Source organism: Rhineura floridana, chromosome 20 (assembly GCF_030035675.1).
Source record: "Rhineura floridana isolate rRhiFlo1 chromosome 20, rRhiFlo1.hap2, whole genome shotgun sequence".
Lineage (NCBI taxonomy): Eukaryota > Metazoa > Chordata > Lepidosauria > Squamata > Rhineuridae > Rhineura > Rhineura floridana.
The window spans coordinates 18,467,017-18,486,319 of NC_084499.1; the positions used below are offsets into that span (position 1 = coordinate 18,467,017).

At 47.9% G+C, this 19,303-nt stretch overlaps 1 protein-coding gene across 3 annotated transcripts in view; it reads right to left on the reverse strand.

Annotated features, from left to right (window-relative positions):
* CCDC180 (coiled-coil domain containing 180) overlaps nt 1-19,303 on the reverse strand; it is a 48,103-nt gene that overhangs the window by 13,418 nt on the left and 15,382 nt on the right. For all 3 annotated transcript variants that reach the window (XM_061604285.1, XM_061604283.1, XM_061604284.1), the window contains 15 exons: nt 18,821-18,994; nt 17,748-17,863; nt 17,135-17,261; nt 16,211-16,250; nt 14,390-14,727; nt 11,851-12,068; nt 10,288-10,463; nt 9,421-9,601; nt 7,311-7,457; nt 7,039-7,183; nt 6,822-6,938; nt 6,155-6,253; nt 5,339-5,431; nt 3,837-4,030; nt 1,880-1,935 (listed from right to left, as the gene is read on the reverse strand). In XM_061604285.1, coding sequence (XP_061460269.1) covers nt 1,880-1,935; nt 3,837-4,030; nt 5,339-5,431; nt 6,155-6,253; nt 6,822-6,938; nt 7,039-7,183; nt 7,311-7,457; nt 9,421-9,601; nt 10,288-10,463; nt 11,851-12,068; nt 14,390-14,727; nt 16,211-16,250; nt 17,135-17,261; nt 17,748-17,863; nt 18,821-18,994 — 2,221 coding nt within the window. The remainder of the gene's footprint in view (nt 1-1,879; nt 1,936-3,836; nt 4,031-5,338; nt 5,432-6,154; nt 6,254-6,821; nt 6,939-7,038; nt 7,184-7,310; nt 7,458-9,420; nt 9,602-10,287; nt 10,464-11,850; nt 12,069-14,389; nt 14,728-16,210; nt 16,251-17,134; nt 17,262-17,747; nt 17,864-18,820; nt 18,995-19,303) is intronic.

The following is a 19,303-nucleotide window of genomic DNA, read 5'->3' on the forward strand; positions in this document are numbered from 1 at the left end:
GAGGCAGGGAATGTAACATGTTACGACCACAATTTCTCCCACCCCCAAATCCTCCAGCCGGCACCATTGGCTGGGATCCCACATCCAAAATGCAATGCACGCTCTTCTGTGATAGGAACGTAGGAACCAGAAAGCCTCTGCACCAGACTCCAGACCTATCCTTACACATAGGTAATTCTGAATGGAACACCAAACTACAGAAGCGTTACTACTGTAAAGTGCTTTGGCAAGGGGGCTCACCGAGGTTTGTTCTTGCAGGCTGAGCTATGCTTAGCATTACGTGGGAAGTGGGCTGATGCCAAACCCACTGCTAGCTAAACCAGGGGTCACCAACACAGTGCCCACTGGAGCCAATGTGCCTGCTGGTACCTCTTATGGCGCCTGTAAAAGGCATCAATAAATATCCCTTCAGAAATCCACAATGAAAATAACATTAAGACGAGCTTGCTGGATCAGGCAAAAGGCCCGTCTAGTCCACCATCCTGTTTTTGCAGTGGCCAACCAGATGCCCACTGGGAAGCCCACAAGCAGGGCCTGAATGCAACAGCACTCTCCCTTCCTGTGGTTTTCTCGCAAATGGTATTCAGAAGCACGCTGCCTCCGACAGTGGGGGCAGAACATATCCGTTATTGCTAGTAGCCATTGGTAGCCTTAATTCTCCATGAATTTGTCTAATCCCTTTTTAAAGCCATCCAAATTGGTGGCCTTTGCTGCCTCTTGTGGGAGTGAATCCCATAATTTAACTATGCGCTGTCCAAAGAACTCCTTTCGTTTGTCTGTCCTGAATGTTTCAACATTCAGCTTCACTGGATGCCCACAAGTTCTAGTGTTATGAAAGGAGAAAAAAAACACCTTTCTCTATCCACTTTCTCCACGCCATGCATAATGTTATACACCTCTGACTTGCCTCCTCTTAATGGCCTTATCTCTAACTTAAAAAGCCCCAAATGTTGTCACCTTTCCTCATAGGAAAAGGTGCTCCATCCCTTTGATCATTTTCATTGCACTTTTTCAATGCATGAGACTGTCGTGAGCTATGCTAGCAGGGGTGGACCGGCGAGCAGGAGGGGGGGGCGAGGAGGACTTGGACTGGGATGTTCCAGTTGAGGAAGGATCCAGTGAGGGGGAGGTGATGAAGCGGCCCCCACTCTGGACGTTGACAGGTCACCTCCAACTGTCCCAGACACCCCCTTGGAGAGACCACCAGACCCGCCTGACACTCCTCCACCTGACGAGGCGCCACTTCCAGCGCCTGCGCCACCACCAGACAGCCCTACCCCCCACAGAGTGAGAGGATGGGGCAGAGACCAAGGCCCTGCCTTTGCCCAGGTCCAGGAGGCAAATGTGGTGGGAGATTCAACAATCCCAGCTCAGGAGCACACTGCGCTTACACAGGCATGCACCCAACAGCGACTTGGGGTACACGCAAGCAGGAAGCCCGCCCAGCCCTATTTAACCTGGGCACGGGGGAAGGGTTAGTCGGTGAGTCAACATCTTAATGCCGCCAAGTTGTGTCTAGTTAGCTAGAGAGGGACGCCGAGTACTGAGTAAGTCAGAGGCATGAAGCGCGCTGAACTGAAACTTCCTCTTACTTCAATGAAAGAAAAAACTACAGCTGTGTCTGAGTTCTTTGAGTTCGGGCAGGACAGTGACACCGTTTCCTCTTCCTGTTCAGTTCCCCTTTGCATTGGCTCGGCCTTTCCTACAATCCACCCCCTGCCACGGTAGACTTTTTGCAATTGGCGCCCATGCAGCATCCTCAAAATTCCAAATGTGATCACTGCCCCTCCCCGCCCCCAGCAAAGGCTGGCGACCCGACCCCTGAGGGAAGCTGTACAGCTGCCGCCATCAACAATGGGGAAGATCTCCTTTTGCTCACCTCCTCCTGGTTCCTTGTCCTGCTGGATGTCCTGCATTCTTCTGACGCGTTGAACTCTGAAACAAGCCCAACCCAGGTTAAGACTGACACCCTGGGAACGCTTGCATGGGTGAAGCTTTGCGGCACACCCCCTCCCTTTTTGGTCTAGAAAGCTTTGATGCTTAAGATATAATCCCTGTCCTCTTTTCAAGGGCTTCTCCTCTCTTGTTTCTTTCCTTTCCTTGCAAAGCTGCTCATTCCAGACACCTTTCTAATTTCTTCTTCTGCTAATTATTTTGGGCAGGGCATGCGGTATGGAAACCAGAACTGAGGTGAGAGGAGCAAGGAAAGGACCTGACCGTATGAAGCTGTGATTCGTTTGTCAGTCCAGGACTGGGAAGACCCAGGCTGCATACATATCTTGTGAACTGTAGCTCTGTGAGGGGTAAACTATAGCTCCCAGGTCTCTTTAGGGAGGCGCGCTGTGTGTTTTCAATGTACGGTGCGCACACAGCCACAGATTCCAATGGCCACTCAGTCCTGAAGCTCCCTGGATGACCGAGGGCCAGCCCTACCTCACAGGGTTATTCTGAGCATAGGAAGAGGGCAAGTTTGTTCTGTTTGGTAAGTGTTGGGGGACTTGAACTAGGCACTCAAGCAACACGCTGGAGACACCTTGCTCCCTGCGATGTTGAGGCAGTTTGCAAGGTGAAGGAGCTATTAGCTTGATCTTCCTGGTGCAGGGTACTGTAGAACATACAACACAGTACATAGGAAGCTGCCTTATACTGGGTCAGAACATTGGCCTGTCAAGCTCAGTACTGACTGACTGCACTGACTGGCAGCGGCTCTCCAGGGTTTCAGGCAGGGGACATTCCCGGCTGCATGCAGAGATGCTGCCAGGGACTGAACCGGGGACCTTCCGCATGCAAAGCAGATGCTCCGCCACTGACCTACAGCCCTTCCCCCAAAGGTCTCATCAGCTCAGCTGGACCCAGAGTCACCAAAGGGGAGCTGGATGCCTCCGCGTAACTATTTCTCCAAGCTTGGTTCCTTTTGTCTCGCTCGCTTGCCCACCGAGTAGTCCCAAGGTAGCCAGCTGGATGCTCTCCCGTTGCTGGGCTGCAGCTGCCATCATCCCTGACCATCAGCTGCTCTGGCAGGGGCCGATGGGAGCTGGAGTCCAACAGCGTCTTGCGGCTGCAGGCGCCCCACCACTGGGCTAAAGAAATCTGTGTTCAAATCCCTGCTGGACCATGAGGATTGCTGAGTAACCTTAGGCCAGTGACTACCTTCCTGCAGTGGCAGCGGCTGCCCGTTGGGACCGGTGGGACGGAAAGCAGGGAGCCCGTCTGGAAGGACCCCTCACTGGCTACTCCTAGAGCAGGCGCGCATATTGCCTTGCCCGCTTAACCCAACTGCAAGAGCTCCTTTGACCCTGTTTTCTGCCTCTGAGCCTTTTGATCCTCATCTGTTCCTTCTGCAACCTTTCTTGACCAGGGCATCTGCCTCTGGCCCATGGGACCGTGGCCTTGGCACCGGTGGAACTTGGTCCGTTAGAGCCACCAGGGCGCTGCCCCCCCCCCCAACCTCAGTCAGCCCCAACCTCCCTGCTTCTTATTGACAAGCTGTCCAAGAGGCGGCCCTGGCTTCCCTCTCCTCAGTCGTGGTGTCACCCTTGTCGAACTCGGCAGGGAGGGGGACAAATTTGGAACGGGTCTGCTCCACCTGTCGTTGGCTCTAGCTCCGCCTGCCACTGACTAGGGCTCCGCCTACCGTCGGCCTCCTAGTCTCCCACCCTTCCAGCAGCCACTGCTGGGTGGCGCCGTTCCCCCTAGCAGGTTTAAAAACTTGAGATGTTTGTTCATGAACCTCTTCCTCCTCCTCCACCTCCCTGAGAGGCTTGGGGGTTCGCTGGGCTCCCCGTCTCCACCGTTTGCAAGGCCCTGGATCGTCCACCGTCCCCATGGATGCTTACCCAATGAGGTGCCTGATCACACTGATCGCCGCATCGTCAAAGGCGGGCTTGCCCATCCGGCTTGGGTTCATCAGCGGCGTGCTTTCGATACCCATCACCATCACCTTGCCATCATGCAGCAAGCTGTCCGACTGAATGGGGGTTGTGCCAGAGCTCTGTACGGTGGTCTCTTGCATATAGGAATACGCAGGCTCCTGTGAGGGAAGGGAGCGAAACAGGAGGGGGGCCCTGAGGGACCAGACCAAAAGTCGATCTTGCACAGCAATGGTGGCCAGACAGATGCCTCTTGGGAGCCACATAAGCAACCTAAGAACCACCTAGGGAAGCTGCCTTATACCGAGTCAGATCATTGGTCCATCTAGCTTAGCACTGCCTGCACTGACTGGCAGCGGCTCTCCAGGGTTTCAGTCGAGGAGTCTTTCCCAGCCCTAACCTGGAGAAGCTGCCGGGGATTGAACCCGAGACCTTCCGCATGCAAAAGCAGGTGCTCAGTTGCTGAGCTAATGGCCCTTCACCAAAGGGGGAGATTTAAGCTTTGCAGATCTGCAAACGTCCCCACGAGCATCACGTGTCGTGATGAGCAAGGAGCGTCCTTCTGCTTATGTTATTCTGAGCAGCACCACATTATACACAGATGGCACTAGACAGACAAATCATCATCACCATCATAGTATCTGGGGAGGGATAACTTAGCCACTGTTGTCCATGCACTGGTAACCTGGATGATTGCAATCTGCTTGATGTGGGGCTGCCCTCAGAGCTTGGAAAAGTTACTTTTTTTGAACTACAACTCCCATCAGCCCAATCCAGTGGCCATGCTGGCTGGGGCTGATGGGAGTTGTCGTTCAAAAAAGTAACTTTTCCAAGCTCTGCCTCGGGCCTGGTCCAGAATAGCTCCAGTGGGTGCAGAATGCAGTGGATAGACTGCTGATGGAGGCAGATGGCCGAAAGCACGGGCCACCTTTGCTAAAACGACTGCATTGGCTGCCTATCCATTACTGAGCCAGGTTCAAGGCTCTTGTGTCGATCTGAAAGCCTTGAGCAGCTTGGGTCCAAAATACCTCAAGGACGACCTGAGCGCTTCTGTCCCAGCCGGATCCCTGAGATTATCTGGAGAAGCGCTGTTAATTATCCCCCGTGTTACACAGGCCTGACAGGCCTCAACCAGAAGTCAGCCATTTACTGTTGCTCTTCTGGCAGCGATTCAGCAGACATCCTCGCTTTTGACTTTCATTCTCTTGAAGGCTTTTTTACGCTGACAGGCCTAGGGAGCTGTTTAAAACTCTTCTTGAGTGGCCCACTGTTTTAATGGTTGGTTTGTATTTCTTTTAAGTGTTTTTATGCTGCTGTGTGCCGTCCTGATGTTTTGCGACAGGGTGGTATGGAAAAACTTTTTTTGAAAAAAAATTAACCTTTATCTGTTTTTACATTCGATACAGGCATAAAAAATGTCAAATAAATACTTTTGTAAGCAACATATAAAATAGCAGGGAATGATTTACCAGGAAGAGCAGGCAATTGAGATACTTGCTTCTCTTTTTCACTTCTTCCATCACAAACTTGGTGAACTCATAGAGCACTTCTGAAGTCATGGACTGAGAAAAACAGAGTAGGTGCTAAATAAATGTTTACTTAATATACATAATTTAAAAAAAGTTCTAAAACTGCCCAATTACTAAGATTACAAGAACCCTTGCTGAAGCAGACTATGGTCCATCCAATTAGCATCTTGTTTCCCAATTCCCAGCTATCAGATACTTCTTGGAAGCATCCAAGCAGGGTGTGAGGGCCGGCCGTCTTTCATGGAAGAGTGCCCTCCATTTCTGATCCTCTTGTTGAGGACATGACTTTGCCAAAAGAATCCTGGGAGCTGTAGTTTGTTACGGGTGCTGGGAACTGGTAGCTCTGTGCAGGGTAAACTACAGTTCCCAGGATTCTTTGGGGGGGGCGGAGTTGGAAGTCATGTGGTTTAAATGTACGGGGTGTATGCAGGCAGAATTTGAAAACCTGCTAGATGATGGCTGAAGGGGACCATTCCAAGCAAACTGGAGATCACTGGATCGAAGAATATTTTTAACTGTAATTGTCTTTTAGAATGTTTTTAAACTGCAACTGTGTTTTAGGATGTTTTTAACTGTTTTTTAGGAAAAAATGCTTCTTGTTGTTGTTATTAAATTGTTTTGTTGATCTGTTTGCCACCCTGAGGTACTTCAGAAGGAATATAAATGTAATTAATAAATAATAAACAATAGATTTGACCTGCGCCCATCTGCGACATGGACACGAATTCTTTTAAACTGAGTGGTGTCGGAACTTACTTCCTTATCCACGTTGGGATGGGCATAAGCATCAATCCTGCTCATGAGCTTCTCCAGATGGGCGTTTAATGTTTGGGTCTGGAAATTGGAGTTTGCCACCTAAAAGGAAATGTGAAGTCAAAAGGGTAGCTGAGATGGACAGAACACACATCCAGAAAGGTTTCCCTGGCTGACCCTTGACATGAAGGGAGCTGGAACTTCCTTCCAAAACCAAAAGTTATGCCGGCCAGAAAGCACGTTTCCCAAACATGCGCTTGCTGGTTAATGCGAACTGCAGGGGTGGGGTGGGGTGGGGTGACTGGCAGGGTAGAAACTGCAAGGAGGCAGTAGTCCACCCCCACCCCGCTGTCTTGTTTTCTCCCTGTAGCTGAAGTTTTTCTGGGCCCCATCTGCACTTTATATTTAAAGCACTCTTGCACCATTTTAAACACCACAGTACCCTGGTTAAGGGTGCCGAGAACTGTTAGGAGACCCCCCTATTCCTGTCCCAGGGCTACAACTCCCAGAGTCCCCTGGGAAGAGAGGTTGACAGTTACACACATCTGGGAATTGTAGTTTAGATAAAAAACCCTTTAGCTGGGATAAAAGGGGAAGAAGACCCAATCCCTGTCCCTCCCTCACTTCCACCCCGGCAATAAAATAAAACCAAATCCTCTTTTGTTTGCACCTCTGACTTGATTTTCACTTGAATGTTTGTCAAAAATCGTTGAATTTTCTCTATGAAGACTCGGTCAAGCGCTAGAAAATGAAACTTGCTTTCAAACTTGCTGATAACCTCGGTAGCCTTAAGAGAAGAGGGAAAAATTCAGAGAGGTCTTCCATTGTTCTTGATGTTCCTAAAACAACTCTGTTCTTCTAGAGTACTGAGTCCGAGTTCTGTTCACCTGCTCCAAGTAATTGGACTCCATCTTCTCCAGGTCGATCATGATCAAGCCTTCAACGAAGTCGATGCGGCCATTCTCCTTCTGCAGACACTTCATGAAGGCTTCTAGCTCCTCAGGGGAAAAGTTCCCCCCGTTGGCAAACAATCTGGAAATGAAAATTATCGCGGCTTGTCGCCTGCTAATGGCTTGGTTGTATTGCATGCCTTTCTTTGGGAATTATTGCTGAAAATTAATAAAGCTAAAAGAGAAAAGAAAAAGAAATTTTGATGCACCTGCATGCTTTAAGGAAGTCAGTGTTTGCGTCTCGCAGTTTTCCCAACGCTTCTTCCAAGTACTGCCTGTAGCTCCGCAGCGAAAGTTGCATCACTTCCACGTGGTTGATCAGCTCCATGTGCAGATTGTTGCTGAGAGTCATCAACCTAAGGGACAAGGAGAGATACAGGAAAGCATCCTAGGGCTGATGATCCCAAACAAATGTTTCAGGCTGTGTACCAACAAAGGACACAACCCCCTGGCAGAAAACTGAGAGGTTTTCAGTGAGCAGGTATAAGGCTGCTGACCATTGTAAGTGCAGTGCAGAGTAGAGATGTGCTAGAATTCTGCCCAATTCAGATTCGGGACTGAATTTTACTTACTCAGTCACTGAGGATCGGCTTTTAAGGTTGTGTGTTTCCGAAGCTATTTCTGAAAACGGACTTTTAAAAAAATCTGCCTTTAAAACATTGATTGTAAGAATAATAAAATATTGATATTAATACTGAAATTTTTTTAGCGAAAAAAACACTCGGATTGCTAAAAGCAGTGGCTAGTGGATATAGAAGCAACTCAAATTGACGCCAGCCTGTTAGGAAGACGGAGTGCTTTCAAAGAGGCACCGGCCAACGGATCCCATCCCTAGTGTAGTGAGGAGATGAGAGTAACACACAGCTTGACCTTCTCCTCGCATTCATCAGAAAGCTGCCACTGACCACGATTCTCTCTGCTCACATCCTTGTCATCCATCAGGGCCCAACCTGGCCACCCTTTGGCGCCGACCCTGATGCTGGTTGAGGCTGATGATGGGAGCTGCATTCCAAAACATCTGGAGGAAAACAGCTGGGCGGTGGGCACCCTTTGCCAACCTGGTGCCCTCCAGATGTTGCTGGACTCCAACTCCCATCAGTCCTGCCAGCTGGCACGGCCAATGGTCAGGAACAATGGGAGCCGGGGTCCAGCAACATCAGGAAGACACCAGGTTGGGGAAGGCTGACGCAGGGCTCCCCAATGACTTCTGCCCAGAGGCGGCTGGAATTGAATCAGGGTTCTGTGGATTCCGTATGAAAATAATCAAAACCCTAATTCTGGGCAATCCAAATGCTGCACCTGGGAAAATCAAATTCTGTCACCTATATAAATTATGCAAATACAGCAAAATGGCAAAGTTTCCCTTCTATGGCTATTTGCTAGTCATGGGCAGGGGTATAATCACGCAGGTTCTCAGGGGGTCTTAGACCCTCTACTTTTTGGGAGCAGGGTCCCAGCAGGCTCCCTATGCCTCCAGTATCCTACAAGCCAATCAGCGTGAAAGGGAAGTGTGTTAGCCACTGAGAAGAATCTTCTAACATGTTTCCTTGTCCTTTTCTGCGGATTGGAGCCAATCAGAGTGAAAGGAGGTGAGTCACACATTGAGAAGACTCTTCTCAGTAGCTAACACTCTCCTTCTTCATGCTTATTGATTCCTAGGCATGATCAAGGATTTCATTCTCATCTCCACAGCAATACAAAAACAAAAACAGGGAGGGGGCATGGCTGTGATTCATATGAAGGAACCCTGCACTTCTGAATTTGCCACTACATTCCTGGCCACAGGGAGGGTCAAAACCACTGAGGCCATTCCTCCTCCACTTCTGGCCATCTTTTCCAACCATCTCTCTCTGGGGTCTGAGATTTCAGCATGAAAACAGAAGGGAATAGAAAAAGAGGAAGACCAAACCAGAGATGGGTTGATTCCATAAAGGAAGCCACAGCCCTGAATGTACAAGATCTGAACAGATGCTGTTGGAGGTCGCTGATTCATAGGGTCGCCGTAAGTCGAAATCGACTTGAAGGCACATAACAAGCCCACATATTTCCAAGCCTATTTTCACAGCCATGAGGACAAGAAACTTTCTCTTTGCTTTCAAATGAAAATCAAGCTTTCTGTGTGAGCTGAGTCTTTGTGGCCATGACCATATACTCAGGTGTCAATGCTCTTCCAGGGAATCAGACCACATCTGTGGCTCTGAGACAGACGCTTTTAGTTTCCCTTTGGGCTTTGAAGCTGTGGCTTTGATGCTGTGACAGGGCAACCCCCCAAGTCCCAGGGAACGTGCAAAGACACTGGGTGCAGGGCACCCAACTGACTTTTCTGCTCTGCTCTCCGTCAGGAAGATGTTCTCCATGTCTTGGATCCGGCGGCGGAAGGTTTTGCTGACGTGGTTCTGGTCTACTCGAAGTTTGAAGAAGGCGGCTTTCTCGCTGTTCAGGGCCTCCACCACGCCAGTGCAATGGCGTATCAAGCGCTCGTTGTGAAGACGCAGCTCCGCTGAGATGGAAAAGAAAACGGGGAGGTTATGCTTCAGGGTTAAAGCCTTGTGGAAGCAGAAAGTGAGATGACCTGGAAAGTCCTGAAATCCAGGCAGAAATATCGTAAGAACAACCCTCGTGGATATCTGCCATCTATCAGTTTCTCAGTTCTCCAATTTCTCCACATTTCTGCAGCAATTTGGAATTCTTTTTTTAAAAAAATCCTTATGAAAACTTGTCAGTGCTTTGGTGTGAATTTCTCCTAATAAAACACATTTTGTATGCCATTTTGACTATAACAAACATATTTGTGCAAGCAATTTTTCCTAAAGTAATGCATGGTTTGGGTGAGTGAGAGAGTTCCTGGCAGAGAGAGAAAACCCTGCAGAAAGCAGGCTTGAACTCCCCACGCGTCAGGTGATGGGCAGAGGGTTCAGTCCTGCTTTCTGCAGGGCTCACTCTCTTTCTGCTGGGAACCCCCTCACGCACCCAGATCAAGCAGGATTGCACTCCCTGCACATCAGCTGATGAGCTCTCAAGCAGCCTGCAGGGTTTAGCTGCGCAAGAAAGTCCTCTCCCAGGATCTGGGTTGTGCACCTGAACCAAGCCTGGCGCACCCATCACCTGATTCCAAGTCTCAGAGCATGGGGTTAGCTGAATAAATTGTGCCGCGATGGTACCAAAGAGCACTGAAAACTTCGGTACCCATCCTGACATGGTAAACGTCCCTCTCGATGCGCTGCTGCCTGGGCTCGTGGAGATGGATGCGCAGCTGCAGCTCTGAGCTGATCTCCTCCTTCTTGGCAGCCACGATGACCCAGGCCTTGGACAAGGTCTCCGCAAAAGAATTCTCCAGGTGCTCAAAAAACTGCAGTCGGATTCTGCAATTGGGAAAGAGAGAGAGGGGAGAGGAAGGGGCGGCGGCTTTCTCGTGGAGGGAACAAAGGTCGACTTCCCTAAGCTGGGCGTTTGCACCCTGTTGCATTAGGAGATGTATTTATTATTATAATTGGGCTGTGTTGTTGTTCTTGTCATTATTTATTGCCCGCCCTTCACCTAAAGGTCCCAGAGCAGGTCCCAGGGTGGGTCACAACAGTTTTAAAATACATTCTTCTTCTTGTCGTTGTTGTCATCATCATCATCATATTATTGCCCCCCCTTCCCCCAAAGGTCCCAGGGCGGGTCACAAAAACAGTTAAAAACAACCTCAAATCACATCATCACAGGGTGGGTCCTAAAAATATACATCTCAGGTGTCAAAGGCCAGGGTAAAGAGGTGTGCCTTCAGCATTCGCCAAAAACTGTACAGTGAAGATGCCAGCCCTAGCTCTGTAGGGAGGGAGGTCCACAACTTAGGGGCTGCTCCAGAGAATGTGCTCTCCCGCCACCACCACCTGAGCTCCTGAGGGTGACAGTACCACCAAAAGGGCTCCCTCCAGTGCTTGCCTTGCTCAGAATAGACCCACTGAAAATACTGAATGTGACTCACTTGGATTAATTTCAATGGGTCAGTTCTGCATAAAACTTAGTTGGATGCAACCTGGTATTATTATTAAAGGTATTTCGATACTGCTTAATCATTAATATTTCTAAGCAGCATACATAAAAATAAACTGGACAGAGAATAAAACAATAAAAATTCATCATAAAGCAGAACATAAACCTGAACGCCATCAGATTGTGGTCGTTATTTTAAAAATAATAATCAGGAGGGGTTGGGACTTTCATAAGTACCACAGCACCGTTGCATTCCCGATTAAAATCACCTTCCCTGTGCTGCAGTTAGGCATAGGGGAAAAAGCTCCCATGGGTACTAATGGGAGCTTTTTCCTCAAAGGCTGACTGCAGCAGGGTGGTGGGAGATATAGATCTAAATACATTTCTAAATAGATCATTTGCAGTTGTCAAACTTTGGGTCTTCTGGTTGTAGGAAGTGGGATTTCTTTCAAGCGCTGAGTTACACTGTTCCAGCCAATGGTTTTGGAGGCTTACTTATTTTTTTCCCTTTAACCCAAAAGGCTTTCCTCGTATTGTAAGGTGGGGGGCGATGATATTATTTACATTGTTCTGTATTATTGTCTTTTTTTATGCTGAAAGATACTGTTTTTTATATTTTTTAAAAAAGAAATGTAATGAACTAAGGGTTGTATGCAACTAAGCCCTACTCAGAGTAGACCCATTAAAATTAATGGACCTGTCCATTATAGGTTCAGTGGGTCTACTCTGAGTAAGACTAGCAGAACGTCAAGAAATGGGTGTCCTACTCACTGTCTTCTCACATCTGTAAAGAAACTTTCCGAGAGGTATACTTCCTCCAGGTAGGGGGGCAGGAAATTGCCTTTCAGTTGTCCAGTGTAATATTTCTCAGATTTCTTGGTTTTAAACTTCCGAAAGTTTTGAATCACATTGTAAGTGTTTCCACTGGATGTGGTGAAGAACTCCAGAGTCACTTCCATCAGGTGTAACGGTGTGCGGGAGAACCTCACCTGAAGGCGGCCAAAGGAGAAAGCATGACAACAGATTCCTAATGAAAAGACTGCTTTCAGAGCTACGTGTCAGGGGAGGGCAGTGGGTGGCTTTGTTTTGCGGGGAGGTTAGAGGGCATTGTGTCAAAGCGAGCGTTATCCTACATCTTCCCAGGAATGGAGTTTCTCCATTATTTTCCTTATTGCAAAAAAGTCAGATCTTTTTGGGGTAAGCAGGCTTGCTGTGCAAGACCTCCCAATCCAGGAGTCATTTGGCAGGATGTGATTGCATCCCGCCCCAAAACAGCGACAGCCTGGGAAACGCTCTAAGTAGGGAGACCTTCTTGTATCTCTCTGGGGCTAAATAGAAATGGGCAAATCTATCAATTTTGGGTTCTCTCAGTTTTTCCTTTTTCCATTCTTAAATTCAGTTCTCGACATTCCCACATTTATTTTATTTATTATTTTTGTATTATTATTTTTAAAACTTATATACCGCCCGACTAGCAATAGCTCTCTGGGCGGTGAACATAAATACAATAAAATACAGGAAAATACAAAAGCATCACAATCTAAAATCAAATTTCACAATCTAAAAACTGCATAACTAAGATCAAATTACAAACATTACCATCATTAACAAAAAATTAAAATGCCTTGGAGAAGAGAAAGGTTTTAACTTGGCGCCGAAAGGATGATAGGGTCGGCGCCAAGCGCACTTCCTCGGGGAGACTATTCCATAGTTTGGGGGCCACCACTGAGAAGGCCCTTGATCTTGTCACCACCCTCCAGGCCTCCCTATGGGTCGGGACCCGGAGGAGGGTCTTCGTAGCAGACCACAGTGTACGAGCCGGTTCATAACGGGAGAGGCGTTCCGACAGATATCGTGGTCCCGCGCCGTATAAGGCTTTGTAGGTTAATACTAACACTTTGAATCTGGCCCAGAAGCGTATTGGAAGCCAGTGCAAGCGGGCCAGAACAGGTGTTATATGGTCTGATCGCTTCGTTCTTGTTAGCAGTCTGGCCGCCGCATTTTGCACCAGCTGTAGCTTCCGAACCGTCTTCAGAGGTAGCCCTACGTAGAGCGCATTACAGTAATCCAAACGTGAGGTTACCAGAGCATGTACTACTGATGTAAGATCCTCCTTAGTCAGGTAGGGACGTAGCTGGGCTACCAACCGAAGTTGGTAGAACGCATTCCGTGCCACCGAGAATACATGAGCCTCAAGTGACAGGGAAGAGTCTAGAACGACTCCCAGACTATGAACCTGTTCCTCTAGGGGGAGTGTAACCCCGTCCAGGACAGGATATATATCCACCATCTGATTGGAGAAACCATCCACCAACAGCATCTCAGTCTTATCAGGATTGAGTCTCAGTTTGTTAGTTCTCATCCAGTCCATTGTCAGTTTGTGTATTTTTTTTTTTGAAAAGTCCTCATGAAAATTCTTCAGCATCTTAGTGTGAAGTTCTTCTAATATACACATATTTGAATGCAATTTTGCCCGATGCACCTTTTTTTTTTTTGGCGGAGCAAATTCCCCTAATTCAATGCATGTCTGTATGTTGTTTTCACAAATATATACCATATCAGGGGTGTGAAATCTCATGCCCAGGGGCCAAAGAAGAGGCCTCCTCTTCTCCCAGCCATTTCAGTGTTTTTAAATTGCTTTTTAAAAATGTGTTTTTAAATTTGTATATTTGTTTTTAATGTTTTTGTTGTAAACCGCCCAGAGAGCTTTGGCTATGGGGCGGTATATCAATGCAACAAACGAACAAACAAACACACAAAGGCCCTCTATGCCTCCCCGTTTGGCCCTTGGAACTCTCCCTAGGCCACACCCCCTACCCCCAGGCCACACCCCTCACTGGCCCGGCTCACCCCCCCCCCGTGTTTTTGCCCGGCTGGAACATGTCCTTGAGCTCTGGCCATGCCTCTTGCTTGCCTGGGTGGAGGACAGAGAGAGGGGCGTGTGTGAGTGTCTTTAGATTGAAGCTAGCCTGCTATACAGAGGTATAATTTACATGCGTTGCTCTGCTCACTTTCACCTCTGGCCCTGCCCACCACTTGCATGTGGCCCTTGGACGTTTGCCCAGAAGGGAAGGTGGCCCTCGGGCTCAAAAAGGTCCCCCACCCCTGACTTATATGCACCCTTTATCCCAGCACACGTCACTGGGCAGGACAGCTGCGTGGCAAAATCAGGAGACTTTCGCATTTCAAAGAACACAGCGTGTTTTGGTTCACATGTTGTTGTGGAAAGCGCGAATTAGGACAGTTCACCTTTAAACGCAAATAGAGTCAAATCCTCTCTCCCCACATCCCTGGTGCCAAAGTAGCTCACCAATGTTGGTGCTGCAGCGTCTTCTGACTCATGGATTTCCCCCACCTCTGGCACAGGACTGCTCCCTTCGTCGGACTTTTCAACATCATCGCTTTCCAATACCAAACTGGCCCCATCTCCGGGGACAGCTGCCCCGTCGCTTTCGGGAGCAGAGCTCTCCGTTTCTCCCTGTTTCTCCATCTGCTCGGATTCATCGGCTTCAGCGGTTCTGTCCGTGTTCTCCTCTACATGTTTTTCTTCTTCTTCCTCCTCCTCCGCTTCTTTGATTTTGGGCTCTAGGGTGCCCTCCGTGGCCTCCTCCATTTCTTCCAATTCTTCGGCATCCTCGGACATCTCGGCTACGAGAAGATAAAGCGGGATATCGTGAACAGAGGCTGGTGCCATCAAAGGGGCACATGAGAAAGGAAGGCAGCCCCCTGACCCAGGAAGCTTACAGTGCAAATTATAAAGGGAGGGAGGCAGCGGATGGAGGGGAGAGGAGAAAGCAACAGGGACAAGGGATGAATGGGTTGTAACCAACTGAGCCCCATTCAGAGTATAAATGTAAATGTCCTGCCTTCAAGTCGATTCCGACTTATGGCGACCCTATGAATAGGGTTTTCAAGAGGCTGAGAGGCAGTGACTGGCCCAAGGTCACCCAGTGAGCTTCATGGCTGTGTGGGGATTCAAATCCTGGTCTCGCAGGTCGTAGTCCAACACCTTAACCACTACACCACACTGCCTCTCTCCATTCAGAGTACACCCAGTGAAATTAATGGGCCTAAGTGCGCCATGTCTGATAATTTCAGTGGGTCTTCTCTTAGTAGGACTAGCATTGGAGACAATCCAATGTAAGCTAATACACTTACATGTATTTTAGACTGCACGTGGAAGGGTGCAGTTCCTTGCATTATTAAGATTGTAAGCTCTTTGGGACAGGGACCTGTCTTCTTCTTGTCTCCCTGTAAAGTGTTACGCAGGCATAATAATACAATAATGCTTTGCTTTGACAGGGGAAGAGGGCTAAAGGCTTACGCTAACAATGGGGAACCTTTTTCAGCTGGGGGGGTGGTATTCCTTCCAGGGCAACCTTCTGAGGGCCTTATTCCAGCGGTGGGCAGGACCGGAGACAAAAGTGGGTGGAGGAACAGATGTAGATCTTGTCTTTGTACAGAAGGCTAGCTTCTACACACATCCCCCTCCCTATCCTCCACCCGGGAAAGCCAGAAGCATTATCTGAGTTTGAGGACTCATTCCAACCAGACAAAAACACTCAAGAGGGTGTGAAGCAGGCCTAGTAGAGGGAGTGGCTTGCAGAGAGAGGGTGTGGCCTAGAGAGAGTTCTGAGGGCCAGAGGGAGAGGCCTGGGGGCTGCATTTGACCCTCCAGGGCTGAGGTCCCCCCCACCTTGGGTTAAACTAAAAATATTCACACCCAGCCAGCTCCAGAGGGATGCCGACATTTGACAAAGTCTTGGCAAGGGGCCTCCGTTCTTCCACAGGGGACTCAAAGAGGGTGGAAGCAAAAGGAGACAGTTTTGACTTGGCACACTCAATCTCTTACAGATTACTGAGTCCTAATGAGGGGGCCCTACCCAAGCACCCCACTCCTCAAATCTTGGACCCAGGACTGCTGTGATGGAGAGGGTGGATTCTGAGGAAAAAGACTAAGGGGGGCAGGGCGGGTAGTGGCATCACAGAGGTGTCCAGGGAAGGCATCTCAAGCATAAGGGCAAATGAGTTCCTGCAATGACCTTATTGATTCTCGCAGTCTTAAGGAGACAAACTTTGCTGATGCTTTTGTAGTTAAACACTGTATTACATGGTGGGGTTTAGAAATTACCTTCTTCTTCAGACATAGCCTCTGGCTTCCTTAATGGCTTCTAAATTTAAAAACAGATGTTGAATGTTACAAAGGATAATAGGGGTTCCCCCCCCCCATGAATAAGAATACTCAACACACGATGTTTCCAAAGTGTCCTCAAAGCGTGTCATGTATGGTATCTTATTTTAACCTCTACGACAACTCTCTGATGCTTTAATTGATGTTTTAAAATTTGCGTGCCTTCATTTTTTTGTATGCTGCTTGAGACCGAGATGTCGTGAAAAGTGGGGCGTTTTTTCCTTGTGACAGGACTCACTGGTACGGAGTACCGTCACCTCTTATTTTGCTGCCCACGCCAGCCCTTTTGTGCTGGCACCCACGGCACTTTTATCAAGATGAGTACGAGCACCACATTTCTTTTAACCAAAAAAGCACCGTGTCTATGAACTCAACAGATAAATAGATAAATAAATACATAAATACACCAGGTGCCCTGCTCCAGCTGAGCTGTTCTTGTTCTCCTTTTTAGGTCAGTGGCTTTTAATTGCTTGCATTGCATTTTATTAATATTGTGAGTGGCTCAGAGGACTTCAGTTGAAAGAGGGGTACAAATTCAATAGACAGGGTAAGTCAAATAAATAAATAGACCAGTAAATAAGTGAAAACACAAGCAGGACAGACAACCCCAGCTGCAAGTGTGGTCACCCTTTTGCCTTTAAAGGGCAAGCATCTGCACAGCTATAGCAAATAAAAAATAATTAAATAAATTTTCAGGATATGTGGCGCGTGGCCGCCTGTACCAGTTTATTTCCATTTTATTTGATAGGGAAACTAAGCAATTTTAGGTTGAAGAAGGGGAGAACATGCCTACAAGGGCACAGCATCTACCTCTGACTACTTGAGTACATGAGAGTCAGATGAATAGATTCCTTTTTTACGTACCCCCCTATAGATCTCCTTCACGTAAAAATATCGGCTGACCAAGGTGCTATAACTTATCAGCTCACGCAAAATGTTATCTGGGTAAGCTGATACCTTGGCCAAGAGGTCTTGATGGAAGGTTGTATAACTGCAAAATAAAATAAAACAAAATTATGCATCAAAATTCTCTTCTACCAGTTTTCCCAACATATATTCTCTGAATGTGCAAATGGGTAGCAAATACATGGCTAGTATTCAGATGATTTCTCAGTGTGCTGTCAACTAGATCTCAGACCTCAAAGGCCCCAGTAAAACCAGGTCAAGTTCCTAATGACGTGGAAGCAGCCTTCAGCCATTCATAATAATGTGCAACAGACATGACTGGCCAACATTACAATTCCCCCCTTTCCTAGTAAAGTGGTCCTTACAGATTGAAATGCATACCCACCGCAGTATTTGCCCTGTTTTCCTTTAAAGCAAGTTTCTAGTTCCTATGGCAGGGGAGATAAAGCTTTGAAACATGCAGGTGGTGACATCTCAGAAGAGAGGATGGCACAGCCCCTGGATTGCCATTTCACCGAGATTATTTCTAGCCCAAAGCATGTGCAGCCCTCTCCCTCTGCCCCCAACGTACCCAACTCGAATGGAGTCCAAAGCAGCATAAACCTTCTCCAGCTGGGACTTCAGCTTCTCATCGGAGCTTTGGGTCCTCAGTTTGTCCACGGACATATCCAGGTGAACTTCCCTCAGCTGGGCCCCACATGGAAGGAAGCAACCAGCATTAGAATGTGAAAGGATGAAAGGTTTAATTGCTTGGAAAAGAGTAGATCGCAGGTTCCCAAATTTTTTCTTCCCCACAGGCTAGCTGAAAATGGTGGAGGGTCTTGGCAGACCACTTAATAACCTTCTACCTGCAGTAGCCATTGTAACACACTGTGCAAGTTGCTGTATGATTTTTAATTGTTGATTGACAGATATGCCGCAGACCACCTGCATGAAGTTCATGGACCACTGTTGGTCTGTGGACCACAGTTTGGGAACCCCCTGGGGTAGATCATCTAGCTAAAGCTTTAATTGATTCGATGTTGGGGGTTGGTTTCAGCCACTTTATTTCCTGTAACCACAGCTATTTCAGCACTGGAGAGCATAACAATGAAAATATTAAAATACTGCACTTGATGGACCTTTAGCCTGATCCAGCAGGGTGCTTTGGATGTCCTTGCTTTCCCCCACAATTAAAACAAAAGTGAAATTATGAAAAACAGCAAAAGAACAACCCACAGAAGAAATCATGCAAAATAAATTATGCAAATGTACAATAACCGATTCAAGGCTTCGAGCTGATGCAGCCTGGCCAACACCCTTCCCTCCCAAAATCTCTGATATGAACTACCACATTGTAGTTCAGGGGCAGGGAACCTTTGGTCCCCCAGATATTGCTGGACTACAACTCCCATCAGCCCCAACAAGCATGGCCAATGGCCAGGGAAGATGGGAGTTGTTGTTGTGCAACATCTGGAGGGTCAAAGGTCCCCCACGCCTATTGTAGTCTATAGGGTGTTGCCATTTAAGAGTAGACTCGCTGAAATTCATGAACCCAAGTCAGCCATGTCCGCTAAGGTTAATGGGTCCCCTCCGAGTAGAACTAACATCAGATACAATCCTTATTTCCTCCCAACTACCCACTCCCCTAAACCAGGCTTTGACCTTGTTCAAATTTTCATGCTTGTTCCGGCAATCGTTCATTTTGTTGTGAAGCTCATTCTCCTGTTGAGAGAGGTTCTGGTGGTGAGTGTCCAAGACAACCAAAGCATCCTGGAAGTACTGGTAGAGGTTCCGGCAGTTGGTTTCCGTGTGTTTAACCATGTGCTCCAAGTAGCTCTAGAGAAGCCAAATGGAAAGGGCTCGCAATTAGGACGGCAAGCTGTCATTGGCAGATCAGCCAGCGCATTTGGTCAACTGATTGGCAGGGCCCAGTTTTAATCAGCGAGGACAGATTTTATTAGGTGAGGTCACATTGTGGGGTTTTTTTTTTGTGGCTCAACAATGGAAACAGATTATTTCTGAGCAGTCTGTAAAGAAACAAAGAAGCGCTTGAAAAGGGCACCTGAGCCAAAAAGCACTGAGCTAATTTAATAATAAAAATCATCCTTCCCAGCGTATTTTGGGCAAGGCCCATGACACTGAGAA